The following is a 20,720-nucleotide window of genomic DNA, read 5'->3' as shown; positions in this document are numbered from 1 at the left end:
GAAAGAATTCGTCTTTCCTTCCTTCCCTCTTTCTTTCTTTCTTTTTTTATTTTTCTTTTACGAATAAAACTCCCTTTCGCACCGTTACAGTATTTACTTGTTTGATCAATTTATTTTTCCATAGACTACTATCGTAATTTCATAATTAATACTTAAAATAATACTCGAGTACGTTTAATTATTACATATTTATTTTTATTTAATATAACAGAAATACCAAGTTGTTATTAGTTTATTTAATAGAGAGTAGTACAGTATTTCAAAATAGTGTTATATATATATAATACTAGAATATAATAGAATGTTATTAAAAGATACGCTATATTTTTCGAAATGACAAAATGCATATATAAAAGAAAAAGAAAACAGAAGAAAAGAAAAAAAAAGAAAAGAAAAGAAAAGAAAAGAAAAGTAAAAAGAAATGGAGAGTTATCGTAATAGAAGGAGGACGTTGGCAATTAGTTAATTACGTAAGACAGTAGCGATGCGTCCCATCCGTTGGTCCGCATCCGGACACGCTTCTATAGAACACTTTCCCTTCGACTGTTTTATGAGTTTCTCGATCTTTATGGTAAAAACATGTATTGTGTACATGTACGAATATATGTATGTATGTATGTATTATAGATACTTTGTAACACGTATGTTACGCGTTATATCATTATATAATATATTCTCTTACTCGAGTGATTTAGCAAATTTTATATCTGTCTCTTCAAAAGAAAAAAAAAAAAAGAGAGAGAGCAAGAGAGAAAAAAAGAGACTAATTCAACGATTGAATTTCGATCTCAAAAAAGGGATCTCTGTAAACGCCTTCGCTTTCACTTTCACCAAAATTCGCTCCACTTTATCTCCGTCTTTCTTTCTATTTCCTTTCTTGTCTTTTAGGATCGTAAACACGTATATATATATAAGTACATAAGTGTATATATATGTATATATATATATATATACACACACACACAGAGGGTGGAACTTTATACTCCAACGTAGATTTATGACGGTACGTTTACAATATTATAAAAAAAGAATTTCTCGAATTTGTATTTCCCAGATTTCCCTTTTTTTCCCTCTCGTTTCATTAAACTAACGATTTTACGAACACTCGAAATGTGTGAAATTTTAATGATCCGCGGAATTTTAATCAGTTTAATCGATACTTCAAACAAAACACCGTCATATTTTTACATGGACTCGCTTGCTTTCAACACTAGCTGCGATTTTTGCTTTCAAATCGTCAATGTTCGTCACACACACATACACACACATTGTATTTTTCTGTATAAAAAAATTTAATTCAAAATCATAATTTAAAACTTTGAAACGAGACTAGATAAAAATTGAGACGATTGTTCGTTATAACGAATAAAAATTGTACAAATTATTTTCGTGCATATAGGCGTACATATATGTATCATTGTATACAGAGATCGATCTATTTTTTTGTTGTTGTCAATATTATCGAGATGGTTAACGAGAAGGTGACGTAATTCATCTTCCGAGAAACTCCCGTCTATTCTCTCTGCTTAATTTTGTTTTGTTTTGTTTTGTTTTCTTCTTCTATGATACGTCGTCCTCCGGTCGTACGTGACCGAGACGTCTTTCACTTCACATTTCTCATTTCGTATCAATATTTCAAGGTGTTCGGATCGCTTTCTCCATTCAGTTGGTTAATACGCAATATTTCAGAACGAAATCGTAAGTAAATTATTATTTTAACATTACATATTCTTTATTCATAATTATATAATAATTTAATCGAACGATTAATAGTATCGATCAATAGGTGAATAATTAATTTAAATAGATATATATGTATGTGTTATATATTACGTACAGCGAGTTAATATTTCTCTCGTTATAATTTATTAACATATTAGGAATTCTTAATAAACGTTCGTTTACGTATATCGTTATTAATTTATTTAGAAAATATTTAACAGCGTCGTAGCATGTAAGTTACTCTTCGTTTATAACTTAATTACATAAGTATAATATTAGGTTATATATATACGTTATTCCGAAGATTTATGACTTACTTTTTCCCAGCTAGAAGAAGATTTTAATTTATTTAATTTATTCGACGAAATATCAAGCGTACCGATATTAATTACAACGAACGATTTAATTACTTATAAATTCGTACAACAACTTATAGCTTGATATATAATCTACGTTACTCTCGTTCATATCTATGTATATAAGATTTTACTTTTCAACTTCGAAGAAAAGTTTTATTCGTTTGTTCATTGTTTTAAAAGAACATTATTTAATGAAATCTAATTACTATATATTACTATATATATTACGCAACAACCAGCTCGATATACTTAGATACAGATTAATCTAATTCGCAAGCTTCAACGATGGCGTTTCTCAAGCAATAATTATTTACAAAGGAAATACGAAAAACTCCGATATTAATTAGCTATCAGCCGCAAAGTAGATTTGTACGATAAATAAAATTAACTATTACTTAATGACCAACGTAATTACTACGTGCGTATATAAGTATATGTAATATTCAGATCGATATACCTATATATATATATTACCGTCATTCACAAAATTCACGAAAAATTTTTCAAGGAACAAATTCGTGATGTAATAATTTCCTGTTAATCCAGTTTTATCTGTTTCATATATATATATATATATATATATATATATATATATATATATATATATATATATAAAATACTTGATATTTTAATTAAATCCAACGTAAATTTAACCTTGGCAAATATTTTGTAAAAATAAAATGAGAAGGATCTCGTTGGTAAGTAAGAAGAAGAAGAAAGAACAAAACAGCTTGTAAAAACTTATTTTGTATATTTCTTCTTCTTCGTCATCATCATCATCATCTTCTCCTTGAGAAAGACGTCCTTTCGCCGAACGAAAAGAAGAGACGAAGAGAGCTTGGAGTGGGGATTTTACATTTTGTTTTGTTTTCTTTCTTTCTTTCCTTTTTTTTTGTTTTCTTTATAAATCCTTAGACTACGAGTTTCTTCTTCGCTCCCCTTCTTCATCGAAGGCGGATGTACGTATCCGACTTTCTTCTCTTCTCTTGAGAACGCAGTAAACGTTTCCGGTCGAGTTAACTACGTCGTTGAATTATTTTGTTCGTCGAGATAACTCCTCTTCTTCTTCTTTTTTTTTAAATTATCCAGTAACGGTAAAAGATAAATATACGTATCGTATATTTATCGGGTAGTTAATTATACGATCGTTGAATAATTTGTTTACTATGGAAATCAATTTTTCTGAATTATTAATTAGGAATAGATAAAGGATTATTCGTTTATTTAGAAATGATCGTAATTATTTTTTCTATGTTTAATTATTTATTACGAAAGATAGATATGCGTTTCGTGTAAAGTCAATTACGTCATCGATCAGATAATTGATTTATTGGAAACGAATTTTTTAGAAATTACAGATTCTTAAAGAAACTTGTTTTATGTATTTCGGCAGACGTAAAAAATGAAATATTATACATATATATATGACCTCGTTTAAATATAGCTTTACCTTCGCCAACCGGTAATCCGTGTGCTCATGATGCATGAATACCAAGTGCAAGGATATTTCCTCTTGTAAAAATATTCGCACAAAGACGAATCTTTGTTGAATCGATCCTAATCGTTCAAAGTTCGTATTGAGAGTGATAATTATTAATCTATATTCGCGTAGGATCGATATTTCTGATTGAGTAAGAAATAGTTCGTGAAATGACACTACGAATTTTAAATTAGAATAAAATTATTTAATTCTTTAATTTGTTTAAACGTTTATTAAATAAAAATCATTATAAATTTATTTATTAGATAATTATTAAATAGTACTTTCGTTTGATTGATTACATCGTATGAGTTGTATAATTAAGAATAAAAAAAAATATATATATATATATATATATGTATATATATACATATTAATGCACTTGAAAATTTTTATTAATTTTAAAATACGATATATCTTAGTATAGAAATACGTACCAATGCTTTTATTTAATTATTTTCAGAATGAAAAAAATATATACATACATACATACGTACGTACATATATACAGGTACACATTTATGTTTTAATTTAATCATTTTCACTTTAATACGATTTAATATTTTCTTCTAACAAAGAAAAAGAGAATAAATAAATAAAAATCATACATTAAAGGATTAATAAATTTCAAAAATTTTTTACAAATCTCTCCGACGTTTTTTGTACTTGGAAAAACAAATTGTACTCCGAATTGCGTCAGTGTATATAAAAAAATAATTATAATATAGATATCTTATGCGTACCAAATGATTCGTAATACGCCATAAGAATATATAATGTCGAATGAAACTAATTTCAATAATCTTAGAACAGGAACAGCAAGTACTATTCAATGCTTAGGAATAGATCGTTACGAAAAAACTATTTCGAGAACGTACGCACTTTCAAAGAATTTCGAAGGTATACTTAACATGTAATCAAGAGGGAGAGAGAAAGAGAGAGAGAGAGAGAGAGAGAGAGAGAGAGAGAGAAAAGAGAGAAAGGAGTTCTCGGTTGATCTACCAAATAGATCAAAGTCATCAGTATGGGTACCGTAATTCGATAGATTTATACATTTAAAGTATTTTAACAATCACTTTAATACGATTACTACGTCTATGATAGTTTTAAATCTTACAATGTTACAACGGTATTAGAAAGAGTTGTTTTTTAATTCGTACGTGTACGTCCATAATAATGATTCAATTATTTTAATAGGAATTAGATTAGAAATTGATACATGTTCGATAGAGCTTTTGCAATTTACGTGATAAGATTAATTATACGATTAGTTAATTCATTTTAATAGGACGATTAAAATTTTCTATATGCTTTTATATTAGAATTATTTATACATATTATTAAATTATTATTATTATTATTATAAATATTCGTGTTGAGTCATTTCATATATTTTACAGTTACCATACAACTGTATCCTACAAATTTTTATGGAAATTGTATTTATCGAATATTCGTATAATAACTTCGATAAAATTTTTTTAAGAAATTCATCATCGAAATCTACTCTCTCTCTTTCTCTCTAGTTAAGTATAATTTATAATACTTTTTTAGTAGTATTATATAATTGTTATATATATATATATATATTTATTATTACGTTTAGTTGTGTATTCAATAGTATTATTATTATGATATAATAGTTATATTCATTTGTATTAAATATAGTTACGTTTGCTAAGAGTTAAAGCGAACGGAGAATGGATGCATTAAAGAGTTTCACGCTCATTAACGCTTCAACTTGTTGACGACAGGATAATCGAGCAAATGAAAAAAGGTGGGGGATGCAGAAAGGGAAAGGCGTTCTTTATAGTTTCGCCTGAAATATCTCGTTGTCTCCCTCTCGACGAATGTTATTTCTTTTTATATATATGTATATATATCTCTCTCAAGTTTTAACAGACGTAACAGATGTAAAACGATAATATATTGTTTGATTTAAACTTCAGTGAAAGCTATGGAAAGTATAATTCGAAATATATATATATGTGTGTGTGTGTGTGTGTGTGTCTGTGTGCGTATGTATATACATCTATATGTATACAGAGTGAACCAAAAAAAATTCCTAAATAATAATTTTTGAAATGTGATTGTATTTTTCATTTTTTTTTAAATTTCTTTTTAAGTGGAATTTATCTGAAATTAATTGAGGATTATAATCATTCTATGTGATCTTCGATGTAATCTATATACATGTAAGGTTCGATGTACCCATTGAATTTCCACATTTTCATCCAAGGTCGAACTCAGCGAACGTGTTTTACACTCTCTTTATAAAATAGATCGTAGTATTACAAGTAGGTGGTGTCAAGTTAGAAAAAGACGTTCTAAACGATAAGACACGAACGATTTTTAATAGAGATAAATATGATCGAGATTAGAATCATTGATATACGTTGTAATTTTCCTTTCTGTTTTCGCAATCAGCCCGGGTCAACATTCACATTCTTATTATTTACATTCTCTAATTAAATTTTTCATTTTTTCCATTCATGAATGACTTTTAACGTAGCCATTTAAAATAAGATACATACACACACACATATATATGTATATAAAACTCTAAGTATAATTTTATTAACTGTATAATAACTCTACAATATTGCTAACTATGTAATTTGTGCGATAAGTATATAATACTGTCAACTATATAAAAATCATTTAATTATTATTTTAATATATTCATAGAATTAATAATAGAATATAAAACGATACAACATTATATATATATATTATACTTATTGTTACATAGTTAAATATTGTAATAATATCGTAGTAAACATATACTGTCTGATTATTCAGATATACATTTGTATATATCTGTGTGCGAGTACAATGTGTACAGATGAGATATAAATAATGTGAGATCAGAGTTAACCTTGAAAGAAAAATAATATCGTAAGAATGTTCGAGGAAAAAGATAGAAGAACGTTAAATTGTTTATTTGCAAGATGATGAAGGGAAGGAATATAGAGAGTGGGAAATCGTGCAAAATGTGAGCGTCTCGCAAAGTAGGAGAACGAAGCAAAAGGCGAATCACCATCGTGGGCTGCGTAGGTAGGAGGTAGGTAGACACATATATACATACATACATACAAACAAACACCTTTCGAGAGTTTACCAGTTATACGTCGAACAGTTGGAGCAGCGGACAGTTACCTTTACGTTTCGAGATCGAGAGGATCTATTTTGTTCTCTGGTGTGATATAGACTGATTTATATATTCGCGAGAGAGAGAGAGAGAGAGAGAGAGAGAGAGGGAGAAAGAGAAAGAAAGAAAGAAAGAGAAAGAGAGAGATTAGCTTCTCGGTGAGTTATTTTCTTTTTTCTTTCTTCTTTTTTATTTCTTTTTATTTATTTATTTTTTATTTCTTTTATTTTTATCATTTTTTTTTTTTTTTATTCATTCTTCGCTCATCGTTCCTTACGGATATTCGAGAAATTTTTTGCTGATTAAGTGAAAATTTTTACACATTCTTTTTTTATAATCGTATGTATGTATAACATGTTATTTCGTAATATAATTTATTTATAAATAAGTGTTATTAAAAGTAAGAATTTATTGATTTATTATAAAAGGAATGATAAATGATAAATACATTTATAAAATGACACTTATTTATTAATAAATTCACAAAGGGTATATATGTAGTATATAATGTAAAATGTATGGAACAAAAGAAAGGTTATCGAACTGGATTATGGTATGGAAATAATTCCATGTAATACGATCGATTGTTTTCGAAAAAAATAAAAACTCTGTTACCACAAGGATATCTTTGTTACCACAAGGAAAATGTCGATAAAGTAACCTCGTTACTAACGTTTCACAGGAATATCAAGCACGAATATTACGCAAGTAATATAACTGGGCATCCAGTTCACCTCGGTTCCCCTGTAAAATTTCTCTTGCTTCATAGTGATTGAATTCAAATTGATTAACGATTGCATAGTCATTAAAGTCCATGCATAAGATAGTCTAATAATTTCTAAAAAAAAAAAGAAAAAAAAAATAGTCGACCTAAATCGAATTTTTACGATTAATTTCATTAAATTCTACGCTGGTGATGATCCAACAATCTAATAATAAAAAAAAAAAAGAAAAAAGAAAATAAAAAAAATGAACGATTACGAAATCAAAAACATATCTAGATCACTTTTATCTATTCTTTTTTTTTCCTTTTTCTGTTTTTAATTAGAGATCATTCGAGAAGAGAACGAATCGATCGATTCGACTCGAAGACGATGAGTCGAACGTTATTGATGTGTTCGTTGTTGGCTGTGACCAACGTCAATGCAATTTCGACAGTATGGCAACCAGTACCTTCACCTCTTGTACCAAGTACGAGTGTGCTTCGTCAGGAAGGAAAATTATATGGAAGCTTAACATCGGTCAATTCTCCTTATGATATCGATGGACAGCTGATCGATTTGTCACACGAACAGGAACAATGTTCTTTGTACAAGATTTCTATGAGTCAACAGCTTTACTTTGAGGTTGGTCAATATTAATTAATTCATTAATTAATTGATTGATCGATCGATCGATTGATTTATTTAGTCATCTTTTTTTTTCATTCATTTATTGGATACTTAAAAAAAAAATTATTTTTTTTTTATATCTCGCTTTATATAAGAAGCAAGATTTATACGTAAGAAAAAAAAAAAAATAACTCGCCAACTTTTCGAATGGCTCTTGTATTTATCTAATTAGGTTTCATCAGAAACTGTTCGATCGATTTGTTAGGTATTATTATATAGTTATTGCGTAATTATTTGTATTAGAGATTTTGCAACAAATTGATATATTGGATATTTATGTAATAACTTTCAATAGTTTTTTTTTTCTTCTTCTTCTTCTATATAAATTTGTTCGACTTTGTTTCTATTAAGGAAGTATACTTTTGGTAGTATTATATACAGCTACCGGCGTTATGTACCAAGTATATGTATAATAGTACTTTGTAGGGTACTATTATATAGTTATCACTATAATTATTTGTCGGAGATGGTAAAAAATCTATTTTATAAATCATTCATTAAATCATTTAATAACTTTGAAAAATTATTTTTACTTAATATATTTGTTAGAGACTTTTACTTTTATTAAGAAATAAATTCCTAGCAGTATTATATAGCTATGCTTGTAACTATTCGCGTTTGAAATTTTATTCGTTAGATTACGCATTCAATAATTTTCTTTAATTTAAAAAAAGAAAAGAACATAACGAAGGAAAAAAAAAGAACAAAAAATTACTTTACAACGCAATGAATCATTTCTTCATAAATTTATTCGGCTTTATAAGAAACTTTATTCGTATTAAAAAGTACACTTTTAATCTTTCAAATATCGCTAAAAGTAATCTATAAAAATGTGTAAAATTGCGTCGATAGGAAAAAAAAAAAAGAAATTTAATTTTACGATTACTTAACTATCAGACGATTGTATAAACAATCAAGTTGCAATTCATGATTGCAGTTGAAATTTTTCTTTCTGCTTTCACAATATCATGTCTCTTCGACGTTCGTACTTTTTATTCTTTGGATAACACTTAATCCGTTTTATTTATTTATTTCTTTATTTATTTTCTCTTTCTTTTTTTTCGTTACAGTATATTCATTACAAGATCGACTTGCCGAATATAAAAGAATTTACTCTGTGTATATGGTCAAAGTTTCACAATCATACCAACGATCATCCTCTGTTTTCTTATGCAGGTGAGAATGTCACTTATATGTCTCTTTCTTTTCTTTCTTTTTTTTTTCTTTACTCTCTTTTCTTTTCTTTTCTTTTCTTTTCTTAACTTTTCCTTTCCTTTCCTTTCCTTTCCTTTCCTTTCCTTTCCTTTCCTTTCACCTTACACTTTGCCTCATGCGTTTAAATTAAGATAGCGAAAGTCGTCTTTCGTTCGTTCTTCTCTCGTGATATCCCTTTCGATATCGATATATATCGATATATATCATTGATGTAAAAAGAAATGATTCGTGAGACTTGTAAAAAAAAAAGAAAAAAAAAACATATGCGAGAGAAATCATCAATATTATTAATCATCGATTCGTTAGATTTATTTACTTAACAATTTTCTTAATAGGTTTCGTTCACAAAGGTTTCTCGTTAGGTATCTTAGAATTTTTACTTTGATTAGAAAGTTATATTTCTACTTTGATATATATTGATATACATTGATGAAGTTGTTGCGGAAAGAAATGTACATGGAACGTGTCGGAAAGGAAAGAGAAATCATCAGTATTTTAATCATCGATTCATTAGATGATTTCGCTAATAATTATCTCGTTTAGGTTTTCTTAATAAATTTGTTGACAATTGATTTCGATTAGAACGTAATTTTACAAATAGTTTTCTATTCTATTCGTTTGAGATTTTAAGGAATTGATTTATTGGATATTCGTCCAATAAATTTGGATTTTCTTTTTTTATACATTTTTTTTAGATGCTTTTCTTTTTATTCAAAAGTATACCTTCGGTATTCACATATCAATTATATAATTTATTATAGAATAATTATATATTTAGTGATAAATTTTTATTTTTACTTTTATTAGACTACACTTTTACTATATATGTATATATATATATATATATATATATATATATATATATATGTATATAGTAAACAGTCATTTATTATTATTTATTATTCGTTAAAACTTTTAATAATTATAAAGTCAATTAATCTTGACTTTTTTAAAAAAGTCCAAATTAAAAGGTACACTTTTTAACAAATTTTAATCATTTTAATCATTTAATCTAATCATTTAAAAAATTTTAATTTTAAAATCAAATGATATATATTGATATTATCATAGATATACAGTTATAGTAAACGAATATAAAGTTATTACATGTGAGTTATCAAAATAACGAAAGCGAATAACTTTCCAAGGCGAATTTTAGAAAGGCACTTTGTCTGGATTACTCAGACGCTTCGTTTCGTTTAGTTTCGTTTGGTTTCGCGGTAAAGTCACCTTCCCTTTTCCCACCGTCATCGAATCTTTCACATACTCGATGTACATTATTAACGCGGTGTGGTAAATCGTAAAGTTTGATAGTAATAAAAAATCTGTAAAGTCGTTAAAGAAACTTTCTAGCTATCTTAACGTGTGGTCTTATATGTACGTGGATGTTATATGAGATTTAGAAGAGAGCGAGAGAGATAGAGTGTATATAAAAAAAATATTCATATTCGTAAACGGATTTTTTTTTATTTTATTTTATTTTATTTGTTCTTTTATTGACTTGACGACGGATATGAATTTTTTTTGAAGGTCTTTTTTTTTCAAGGAAATTCCTTTTTTTTTTGTTTTTATTGACTCAAGTATACACCTACGAGTAAATCTATGAGAAATTTATGTGATTTGTAATATGGCGTACAGGTCGAGCGAAAAGTTTCTACTTGGATCAATAGTGGCCAGACTTAAATAAATATAAATTTTTCATGTCCTTTTAGAATTATAGTCAGGCTTGTAGTTTTACGATTTGAAGAAAAAACGTCAACTCAAAGCATCTTCTCGAAGAGGGATAATCGATTTTTAGGATCATCTAAGAAAACTTATGATCTATCCTTTAATACGGATATTATAAATTTGGATTTTATATATCTCGTTAAAAAGATCAATAAAATTGATATTACACTGTCATTATATTACTATATGAATGTTAATGTTTCGTTATGATCGAATTCGTTTTAGGGATCGATAGATCTTCATCAAATACACACAATAATATACATGAGCACTTAAAAGAAAAAAAAAAAATAAATATATCTATTTTATAGATTTGTTTTAGAATGTTGTCTAAAATTGTCATTACATATCGTAAAACTCAATTTGTTTCGCTAATGATTTCATTCATTTTCAAGATCGATAGATCTACGAAATACGTACGAAATATATAGTTATTTATAAAACGAATATATTTCTTTTATAGACCTATTTAGAAATATCTTTATATATACTCTTTATAACCTTATCGTCATCATTATTTTATAAAAGTCAAGGTTCCAGAACGATTTAAAAAAAAATCTATAAAACACATAGAAACATAAAATCACCATAAGATCACCTGCCATAAGACACGAATACTACAAAAAGCGTTTTATTATATTCTTCATTGTACCTTAAAAAAAAAAAAAAAAAAAATCAGATGAAAAATAACTTTTTCTTTTAATACTAAGAACAATAATTTAACAACGGATCACATAACATAAAGAAAAAAATGCATACATGCATATAATCGTTTTTTCAGTCGGTGATCAACCTCGAGGTATATTATCATGGGTCGCCAATACGGCAAGAAGTTCTTATTATATGATGAACGTGGACGGTCACAACTTGTATAGATTGAATTATCCGTTGAGACTTAACAAGTGGTACCACTCTTGCCAGAGTTGGAATGGTCGTACCGGAGAATGGCAGATTTGGGTCAACGACGAACGTGTAGGTCGTGGGTTCAACAACAGGGTAAGCGAGCATTGTCTTTTATCTTAGAGATAAAGAACCTACCCTCTTCCTCTTCCTCTCTCTCTTTCTCTCTCACTCTCACTCCGTTCGCTCGTTTCTTTCCATCTTCTTAGATTTTTTTTTTTTTTCTTTATACATAATACGCCACCTTCTTCCGAGTATACAATAAGAAAATGGAGATTTCTTAAATAAACCTTCCTACCACGAACTCTTTTGTTATAATCGTACTACTATTTTTTTTTCTTTCTTCTATCTATCTTTCTTTCTTTCTTTCTTTCTTTCTTTCTTTTTTCTAATGTGTTTATTATGTGTACACGTATGCAATTCTTTTTTCTCTCTTTTGTATATATTATATATGTGTATATATATATATATATATATATATATATATATATATATATATAAATATATAAATCACTGTATGCGTGCGTGTCACAGGATATGTGCAACTAAATCGTTCATACGTTCCCACGCGACTTTTTATATTTATTTTTAAATACTAACGAAAGAATTTAATGAAAGTGTATTTGATTTTTTCTTTGCTTTCGAATAACACTCGATGCATTATTATTGAAGAATTGTACTTAATATATTTATTAGAATTTTCTTTTTTCTTTTTCTTTTTTTTTAATCGATCAGTGAATCGTTTGACGTAATTTTTAATCGATTAATGAATCGTATCCGAACAATACGAAAATATATTCTCACGGGCAATTCTTAAAATGACAATGTTTCCTTTTTTTGTAAATTATTATTATCGTTATTATTATTATTATTATTATTTCACTTTTAAACAAATCGTTTATCAAATGGTATTACTCGAAATGGATGAGATAGAATAAATAATCGATTTAACATTTATAAATGCGTGATGATTGATATATGATATAATTATTACATTTTTATTTTCTTTCTTAGAAATAAATATTTGTATTCGTTTAAAAAAAATTATTTCATATATTCCGGAAAATAGATCAATTAGGTTAACGCGTTAATGAATTTTTAGATTAACACGTTGCTCATTTATATATACTTTCTCTATGCAATCATTATATCGTTGAGAATCTTTCTTTTTCTTGTTTCCTAGAATGATCGAATGTCAATGTTCGTATTATACGTGTATTAGGTATGTATTAGATGACAAAATAAAAGTTTCACAGTATTTACGTTGTAAGTGATTAGATCGAATGCTATCCACGCACAGTATACTATTATATAATATATCATGTAATTTTTACTTATTCATTTCCTTTCGAGGTCGGTGAAAGGCACTTGAAATTCATATTATCGTTATTATTATTCTTATTATTATGTATTTCTTTTTCTATTACACTTTAATCGTCCACTCCATTAGCAAAGCTCGTTATTCAAAAGTAAAACAAAAAGATTTTGTGGAATATAAGGATAGATATTTTTTTTAATACGAACGATCCTTTTCGTTATCGTCATCATAAATTATTATCATTATTACTACATCATTGATCATGATTTTGTTGGTAAAATTAATTAAAAGAAATATATATGTATACAATAAAATCAAATAATTAACAGAAACAACAGAGATTAATAATTAATTGTTTAAAGTTTCTAATCGTCGTCAGTATCTTTTTATTATCATTATTATTATCATTATCATTCTATGTTTCGTCACGGATGAATTTTGTTGAAAAATGATAGATAGAGAGAAAAAGAGAGAGAGAGAGAGAGCAGACAAGGACTGATCATTTTTTGTCGACATTTAGATTTTATAGAAGCATAGAAAGTGGGCGTGGTGTAGTTGTCATTAGAAAAAGAAAATGGAAAGATTTTCGAGAGGAGAGTAACGATCGCGTGAGTATAACACTATGTCACGTACATACACATACATACATATATACATTGTAAGGAAGTAAAGGCACACCTGGAAATGATTCTTAACTTATCGTTCGTCGAGTGGCTCGTTCTTGAAAGTCGGTGCAGCGTGACGAATGCACTCGAGAGAAAGTGGCCTTTGGAAAATTACAAATTACCGACGACACATATCGATCGTGGGTCAATGTTGAGGCAAATCGAGGTTTCTGACTCGATATCGATTAATCTTCATTGGCTTTTATATGTATATGATAAATGATATAATAATATCATCGTCAATATATATATAAAATGATACAAAAAAAATACGTATATATATATATATATATATATACATGTATAAAGTTTCTTTTTCGTTGTATCTTTTTTTTTTAAATTATAAAACGTGGTAATGTCGTTAAATATTATTAATCTTTATTATTAATGTTATCAAAATATTATATATGTATAATACCTGTGGGACTTTTGGTCCAGCTTGTATAATGAATATTGTATATATATCGTTGTTATTAAAATATTATGTGTATCATGAATATTATCGATATTAAAAGAAACGTCATAAATGGCAATTATAGAAATTTTGTTGAAACGTTTCAGTTGGTCGGTCACGTTATTAAGGGCGGTGGTATCGCGATATCGGGTCAAGAGCAACGCCAGTTGGGTGGTGGCTTTTTAGAAGGAGAAGGTTCTCCTCCAGGTGAGTAATTTAAAATGTACGAAACAAAAACAATCAGAACCAATCGATTTTATATTATAAACCATTCCCCTCTTCCATTTTTCTTTTTACGTTTCGCTCTATTTAATTATACGAATGCATTCGTTAATAATTTATTATCGATTTATACAGATTTCGTTTTCTTCGTAATTAGCAAAACAATTGGATAATATTTAGATCGAGATTATGTTATTCCAAAGGAATTAATACAATGAAGAAAAATTAATTATCATTAATTATTAATGATTATGAAAATTTTGCTTAGATACGTATAAATAAATCATACCAACCGAACTAACTATTTTATTTAACATGTAACGTAGGTAACATAATATTTTCTCGAACAAGACAAGAATCTAACGATTATTTGATTAATGCGTCACATAATGTATCCCAATAAAATTTTCTTTCTTACAAATATATAGGATCGGGTGGTATGTTAGGAGAAATAACAATGGTTCAGTTGTACAGCGTTGCTCTGACAGCTGGAAAAGCTCACAAAGATCACAAACATCATCACGCTCATCATTACGAGCACGATACCACGAATAATACTCCAAGGCCGATAACGAGACAACCGGTTACAGGACCACCTCTACCTCCTAGTCCATTCTTAACTGGAGGTCAAATTAATCCTCAAGTACGATACGATCGTTGTAACGATGAAATAATACATAATACACGTTTAATTTTATTAACACGTGACGTAATACGTTTAGGTGAAAATCAATCCTGGCGCACCATTGCAAATTATTCGAAACGGGGTGATCATGCGTCATCCAGCATTACCACCACCAAGAGAGCCACCACCACAACCCTTTCCACCAGCCAATCTCGAAAGTCTTTCAACGATGATCCCATTTGTTTCGCCGTCATCAACATTGTCAGTAACTTTGCAACAAGATTCCGGAATATTTGGAAATCCTTTAAGTAGACCAACCGGTACTTATCACGAACTTTTCAAACGAGAGGAAACTGTAACGAAGAGGGAGAACGTTCGAAGGGATAAGATCGATACGAAAGCAACAACGACGTCTAAATCCACCATTATCGAAAACGACGACGATGACGACGACGACGACAAAGTTCGTTGACATTCTTTCAATTAAAAAATGAAAAGCGAAAACACGAGAGAACGCACATTCTTAATACATACATACATACATTCATTCATACATTTTCTTTCTTTGTTTTTAGGTGAAGTTCCTCGAAAGGATCAAGGACGATATAGAAAAGACGACGAAAAAACGTGGAACGGAGAAAAAAAAGAGAGGAATCTTGCAATTGCCAGATGGTTTATTATTCGATGAAAATTATGCCGTACCTCAAGGATTGGACAACGATTATTTCTCGGGTTTAGCTAGTTTTGATCTTCAGTTGGTCAAGCAAGATAACAAAAATGACGAGAGAGAACCAGCCGAGGCCGAAGTTAAAAGGATCATGGATATTTGCAATGGCTGTGCCGAAGAACCTTTTGAGAAAGCCTTGATCATGGGATGGAGATCCGTACCTAAAAAGGTTTACTCCGGTGCTCTCTATATACCTGCTGTGCAGGTCTGCAAAGCTTTTTAATCGATCCTTCTCCTGGCTTCTCCTTGAGAGAATTAAATATCATATCCCTTAAGGGTTTCACGAAGCCTAAGAATGGCTGATAGATAGAAGACAATCATTTCGTCTCGTTTCATCTCATCTCTCTTTCTCTCTCTCTCTCTCTCTCTCTCTCTCTTTCTCACGCACATAGACACGATATATATATATATATATAGTTATCTTTATATAAATTCTTCAGGAAATCGATATTAATCTCGATCATATTTCCAAGACCACGTGAAAAAAGCTCGTTCGAAAACAGTATTATATCTCGATTAGATGAATAATTTTAATCTATTTTTTTTTTCTTTTCTTTTCCTTTCTTTTTTATCATAATCGAGTAGTTCAACTTGGACGAGGGCTTTCGAGATAAAAATGTACTTGTTTGATTGTATTTAACAGAGCGATTCATCTTCACTCGAGTCCATGGTACCTCAAATACAGTTTGAGATGAAATATTATCTTTTAAGATGATGAGATCTTTTTGCTTCGTATATATATGCATATATATATATATACACACACACATACATATATATATACATATATTACGTATTTTTTGAGCGCAAAAATTGAAAAGTCTGCAATGATGCTACTGATAGTTATGTTAAACTAGAAATACTTTGACAAAGCAAAAAGAAAAAAGAAAAGCTCTTACCTTGCTCTTGTGAATATGTTGATGCTGATACTCGCTGTCGAATTCGGGCTCACTGAAATAACTTTGATCCTCCCAATGAGGTGGCAATCCTCCACCACCTGGTATACCCAATGGACCAGGCATTCCAGCGACTCCATCGGCACTTTCGAAAAGTTTTAACACGCTTCTATCCCTGATATCTCGTAGATGTAACCTACGGATCAATCGGATCAAATGTATATAACATATTACGATTTTCTTTTTTATAAAATGAAGAGGAAAGAAAGAAAAAAGAAAAAAGAAAGAAAAGAAAATTGTCAAATCGATAAGAACGATAAGATTGACAATTCCAAAATGATTTCATCGAGAAGATTTATTAAGAAATAAATAAATAAGTAAATAAATAATAGGAATAAGGAAAAGCTTGTGAAAATTTGGGTAATTAGTTTCTTACCTGTGATCTTCTAGCTCGTAGAAGACGTTCTTGTTACTATCGTGTATGTAAACCTTTACATGTGGACTGTCGAGATATTCCATAGTTAACTGTTTTGGAAAGCTTCTGACGAAGAGAGCCTTTACAGTGTCTATGCTGGTTATTTCGTTTGGGAGAAGTGCCCTCTTCGTCTCGTTCCTGTACTGTAGGAACACCAGTCCTGGGGAATCGTCAACAGAAACGAATCGTTCTATCAGTGAAAGCGTTTGTCAAAATGATCCGATATTAAAAAACATTTTCATTGTCATACTTATGTAGATATGTATTTATCAATACGTAGTCAAATTTGTTATGAAAATTAATAGGTTCGTAACGAAAATTTGGAAGTTTTTAAAATCATTCGTGTATCAGGATATAGGAGAAAAGATTTTTTTAATCGTTATAATGTTATGTAATTTTTTAATTATGTACATATATATATATGTATGTATGTATGTAAGCATGTATTATTTTTGTATACGTACAATATACTTTTTCCAAATTTTATATTTTATTTTATTGTCCGATAATGAATTGTTAATTTGTATTAGAATATAGTTATTCATTTTTTCTTCTTTTCTTTTTCTTTTACATAAAGACAAGACAAAGGATTAGATTATAAAGAATTTTTAACGATTACATATTTAATCTAAATAATAATAATAATAATAATAATAACAAAACGTACATGTATAAATATAAAATATTTCATCTATCCCTGTACATACATACAAATCTACATAAGATGATTTAAAAGAAAAATAAACGAATAATAGTAATAAGTTTTATGCTCGTGGGTCGTGAGTTACCTAATGGTCGCTCCAAAGTTTTACTCGGAGTTCGGACAACGGGTAGGCTACTTCTTTGTTTTCCACCCCTTCGAAATCCAGTACTGGAGGTCTCAACTTCGGACATGATGCCTGGATCATCGTCGAATAGCATCGTTGACGAGGGTGGCGTGTAACCGCGCAGAAGAGGCGACTGAAAGACACAAACGACTCCAAATTATAATCTCGAACGAAAATCGACGTGATTATGAACTTTCTTTCTTTTCTTTTTTTTTTTCTTTCGTCGTTAACTTAATTATTTATACGTTAAAGAAGAAGACAGAGTCTAAAAGTAATGAAAAATATTCTCGCATGCAACTCGTGCCACGTTGAGAGATGCTTGTGTATGTAAAAAGAAAATAAAAGGAATGACACGTATCGAGATCATTTAAACGAAAAAAGGAGAAAGAATAAAAAGGACGAAAACAACAACAACAACAACAACAACAACATCGAAATTACCTTTCTCTGGCGAGACTTGGTCCCCATCTGTAGCAGCAGCAGGTACACGGAAACGGAAACACACATACAAGTGAACCAGTTAGAGTAATGTAAAAAATACAAGATGGATCAAAGGTAATGAAATGCGAGCAAAAGTCCTTTCAGGTGATTTTGACAAAAATTAATTATTACTTTTCGAGACACTTTTCAAAATTATATTTAAAAGCTTGAAGCTTGTCCGCAAATCCATTTCGTAAATCGAAAGCAAAATTGAAGAAAAGAAAATAATCTCTAAGTAGTCTCTGGAAAAAGAGTATAAACTGATTTGGAAAATCGTTTAGGTACTTTTCTTGATCCACCTAGAGACTTTTGGCTCACCTTATATATAGTAAAAAAAAATATAATCTTGTAAAAAACATTCTTTTTCCAATCTTTTTTTTTCGTCGGGACAAATAGAGATATTGAAAGAAGAGATAGTTTGAAAAATTGACAAAAATATTGGAAGTAATAAAGTTGGCAAGACAGGCTCGAGCATGGGGATTAAAATCACGAATTGATGGAAAAATAGTTAGAGAGTAATTAAGAAAAAATTCATAGAGTAATTAAGAAAGAATTCATTCATCAATCTTATATATATATATATATATATATATATATATAAAATTAAAAAATGGGACATAAATAATAATATATTTATACGTACGTATGAAATACGGGTTCCTTAGCGCAAACGAGAGAGAGTCTTTTAATTGAGAAATATTCGCAAAGGAAAGACGAGAAGATTTTGTCTCTTTCTTGTGACAAAGACGAGCACGAGGATGTATATGTATGCGTTCGTGCGTGTGTGTATATAGTTAATTAACTGCTTCCCTTCGTTAGGCTCCTCCTTTCCTTCTTTGTGCATATATATAGATATAGGCACATATACATATACATACATATATATATGTGTGTGTATATGTATATATATTTTATCGTGCAACCTAGTAAACGCGCCTCTCTTTCGTCTTTCCTCGATCCGTTATAATACGAAGTATGTACATATATCATTATTTCTTTTCTCTTTTTCCTTCTTTTCCGTTCTTTTTTTTTTCTTTTTAATCTTTTGCACCATGAGATCATCGGCTACGTTCCAATTCATTCAATTAATCCGATCAATCATTTAAAAATTGTTGAGAGAAAAGATCTCGAATTATTATAAGTAATAACTGGCGTATAATATTTTGTTACTATCAGATCGTTTATATATTTGTGCAATATTATTTTTTCTCCACGTACAATAATATTACATTACACAACATCAGCCACATTTAATAATCATAATAATAATAATAAAAATTAGTTGAACAATACATTCTTTCGAAAGAAAACAACAAGTAGGTAAACGATATACTCGATATCGACGAGAATTATTTTAAGATGCAAAAGATTAAAAAAGAAATCAGGAGAAGCAAAAATCAATCAAACAAACAAACAAAGACAGAGAAAAAAACGAATTATAACATTCCGTCCCGAGGAATGCAACAAATATAAAATAAAATAGAAGAATGAAGAAGTAAATAAACAAAGAACAAACAAAAACAAACGAACGAACGAATGAACAAACAAACAAACAAACAAACAAACAAACAAACAAACAAATAAATAAATAAATAAACAGAAAGTAGAAATACGATGCAGGATGCTATTTATGTGCGCAAAGATTCACCTCGAGATCCATGGTGCCGTATTGGCTGTGAGGTGGTGGCAAGTGACGGGGATGAAGGGGGTGTAACTGTTGGCCCCCGGCGTTGAACTGCTGATGATGAAGAGAGGGTTGATGATCGCCACCAAGGGTGTGCCTTCTCGGCTCGTCCCTCGAACGACTTCCACCACCACCCCCACCACCCGAACCGGCCCTTCCTCCTCCACCTCCGATCTCGTTTCCTCCGACACCACCACCCCCAACGACTCCACCACCGATCCCAACGCCAACCACACCGATTCCTCCACCTCCTCCTCCTCCACCGCCACCTCCTCCGCCACCACCTCCTCCTCCTCCCACTCCTCCGCCTCCAACACCCCCGCCGATGCTACCGCCGCCTCCACCACCTCCACCACCTCCGCCGATGCTCCGTCTACCCGGCGTAAGAGTAAGCTCGTTCG

The 20,720-nt window shown here is 29.8% G+C and overlaps 3 protein-coding genes across 21 annotated transcripts in view; 1 reads left to right on the top strand and 2 right to left on the bottom strand.

Annotated features, from left to right (window-relative positions):
* The window catches only part of LOC127069305 (coiled-coil domain-containing protein CG32809), a 56,365-nt gene extending 35,800 nt beyond the window's left edge, over positions 1–20,565 (bottom strand). For 12 of the 14 annotated variants that reach the window (XM_051006152.1, XM_051006160.1, XM_051006149.1 and 9 more), the window contains exons 1-5: positions 20,284–20,565; positions 18,597–18,623; positions 18,118–18,288; positions 17,290–17,501; positions 16,857–17,049 (exon numbers count right to left, since the gene is read on the bottom strand). In XM_051006152.1, coding sequence (XP_050862109.1) covers positions 16,857–17,049; positions 17,290–17,501; positions 18,118–18,288; positions 18,597–18,623; positions 20,284–20,295 — 615 coding nt within the window. In that variant the 5' untranslated portion in view covers positions 20,296–20,565. Of the gene's footprint in view, positions 1–16,856; positions 17,050–17,289; positions 17,502–18,116; positions 18,289–18,596; positions 18,624–20,283 lie in introns of all 14 variants that reach the window. The other 2 variants (XM_051006151.1, XM_051006154.1) reach the window with 2 other exon arrangements.
* LOC127069313 (uncharacterized) lies at positions 1,621–16,857 on the top strand. Of its 2 annotated transcripts, none has more exons than XM_051006187.1 (8): positions 1,621–1,698; positions 7,761–8,058; positions 9,174–9,279; positions 11,828–12,042; positions 14,491–14,590; positions 15,034–15,248; positions 15,328–15,693; positions 15,806–16,857. In XM_051006187.1, the coding sequence occupies exons 2-8, from the start codon at positions 7,807–7,809 to the stop codon at positions 16,178–16,180; spliced, it is 1,629 nt and encodes a 542-aa protein (XP_050862144.1). In that variant the 5' UTR covers positions 1,621–1,698; positions 7,761–7,806; the 3' UTR covers positions 16,181–16,857. The 2 variants fall into 2 exon arrangements, with proteins under 2 accessions (XP_050862144.1, XP_050862143.1); XM_051006186.1 differs by lacking the exon at positions 1,621–1,698 and adding an exon at positions 6,438–6,870.
* A 42-nt stretch (positions 20,566–20,607) lies between the features above and the next one.
* The window catches only part of LOC127069304 (uncharacterized), a 46,293-nt gene continuing 46,180 nt past the window's right edge, over positions 20,608–20,720 (bottom strand). For all 5 annotated transcript variants that reach the window (XR_007783461.1, XR_007783459.1, XR_007783463.1 and 2 more), the window contains one exon: positions 20,608–20,720. This exon is cut by the window's right edge and continues 33 nt beyond it. The gene's annotated coding sequence lies outside the window, so the exon portion shown is untranslated.

This window comes from Vespula vulgaris, chromosome 15 (genome assembly GCF_905475345.1).
Source record: "Vespula vulgaris chromosome 15, iyVesVulg1.1, whole genome shotgun sequence".
Classification (NCBI taxonomy): domain Eukaryota; kingdom Metazoa; phylum Arthropoda; class Insecta; order Hymenoptera; family Vespidae; genus Vespula; species Vespula vulgaris.
The sequence above is the reverse complement of the archived record's forward strand: the minus strand, read 5'-3'. Positions and strand labels throughout refer to the sequence as shown.

Bases quoted from the DNA above. Each gene is read 5' to 3' on its own strand.
- LOC127069313 (XM_051006187.1), top strand. From the start codon at position 7,807: ATGAGTCGAACGTTATTGATGTGTTCGTTGTTGGCTGTGACCAACGTC. The intron at 14,591-15,033 runs GTGAGTAATTTA...ACAAATATATAG, and splicing joins AGGAGAAGGTTCTCCTCCAG to GATCGGGTGGTATGTTAGGA. The intron at 15,249-15,327 runs GTACGATACGAT...TAATACGTTTAG, and splicing joins GAGGTCAAATTAATCCTCAA to GTGAAAATCAATCCTGGCGC.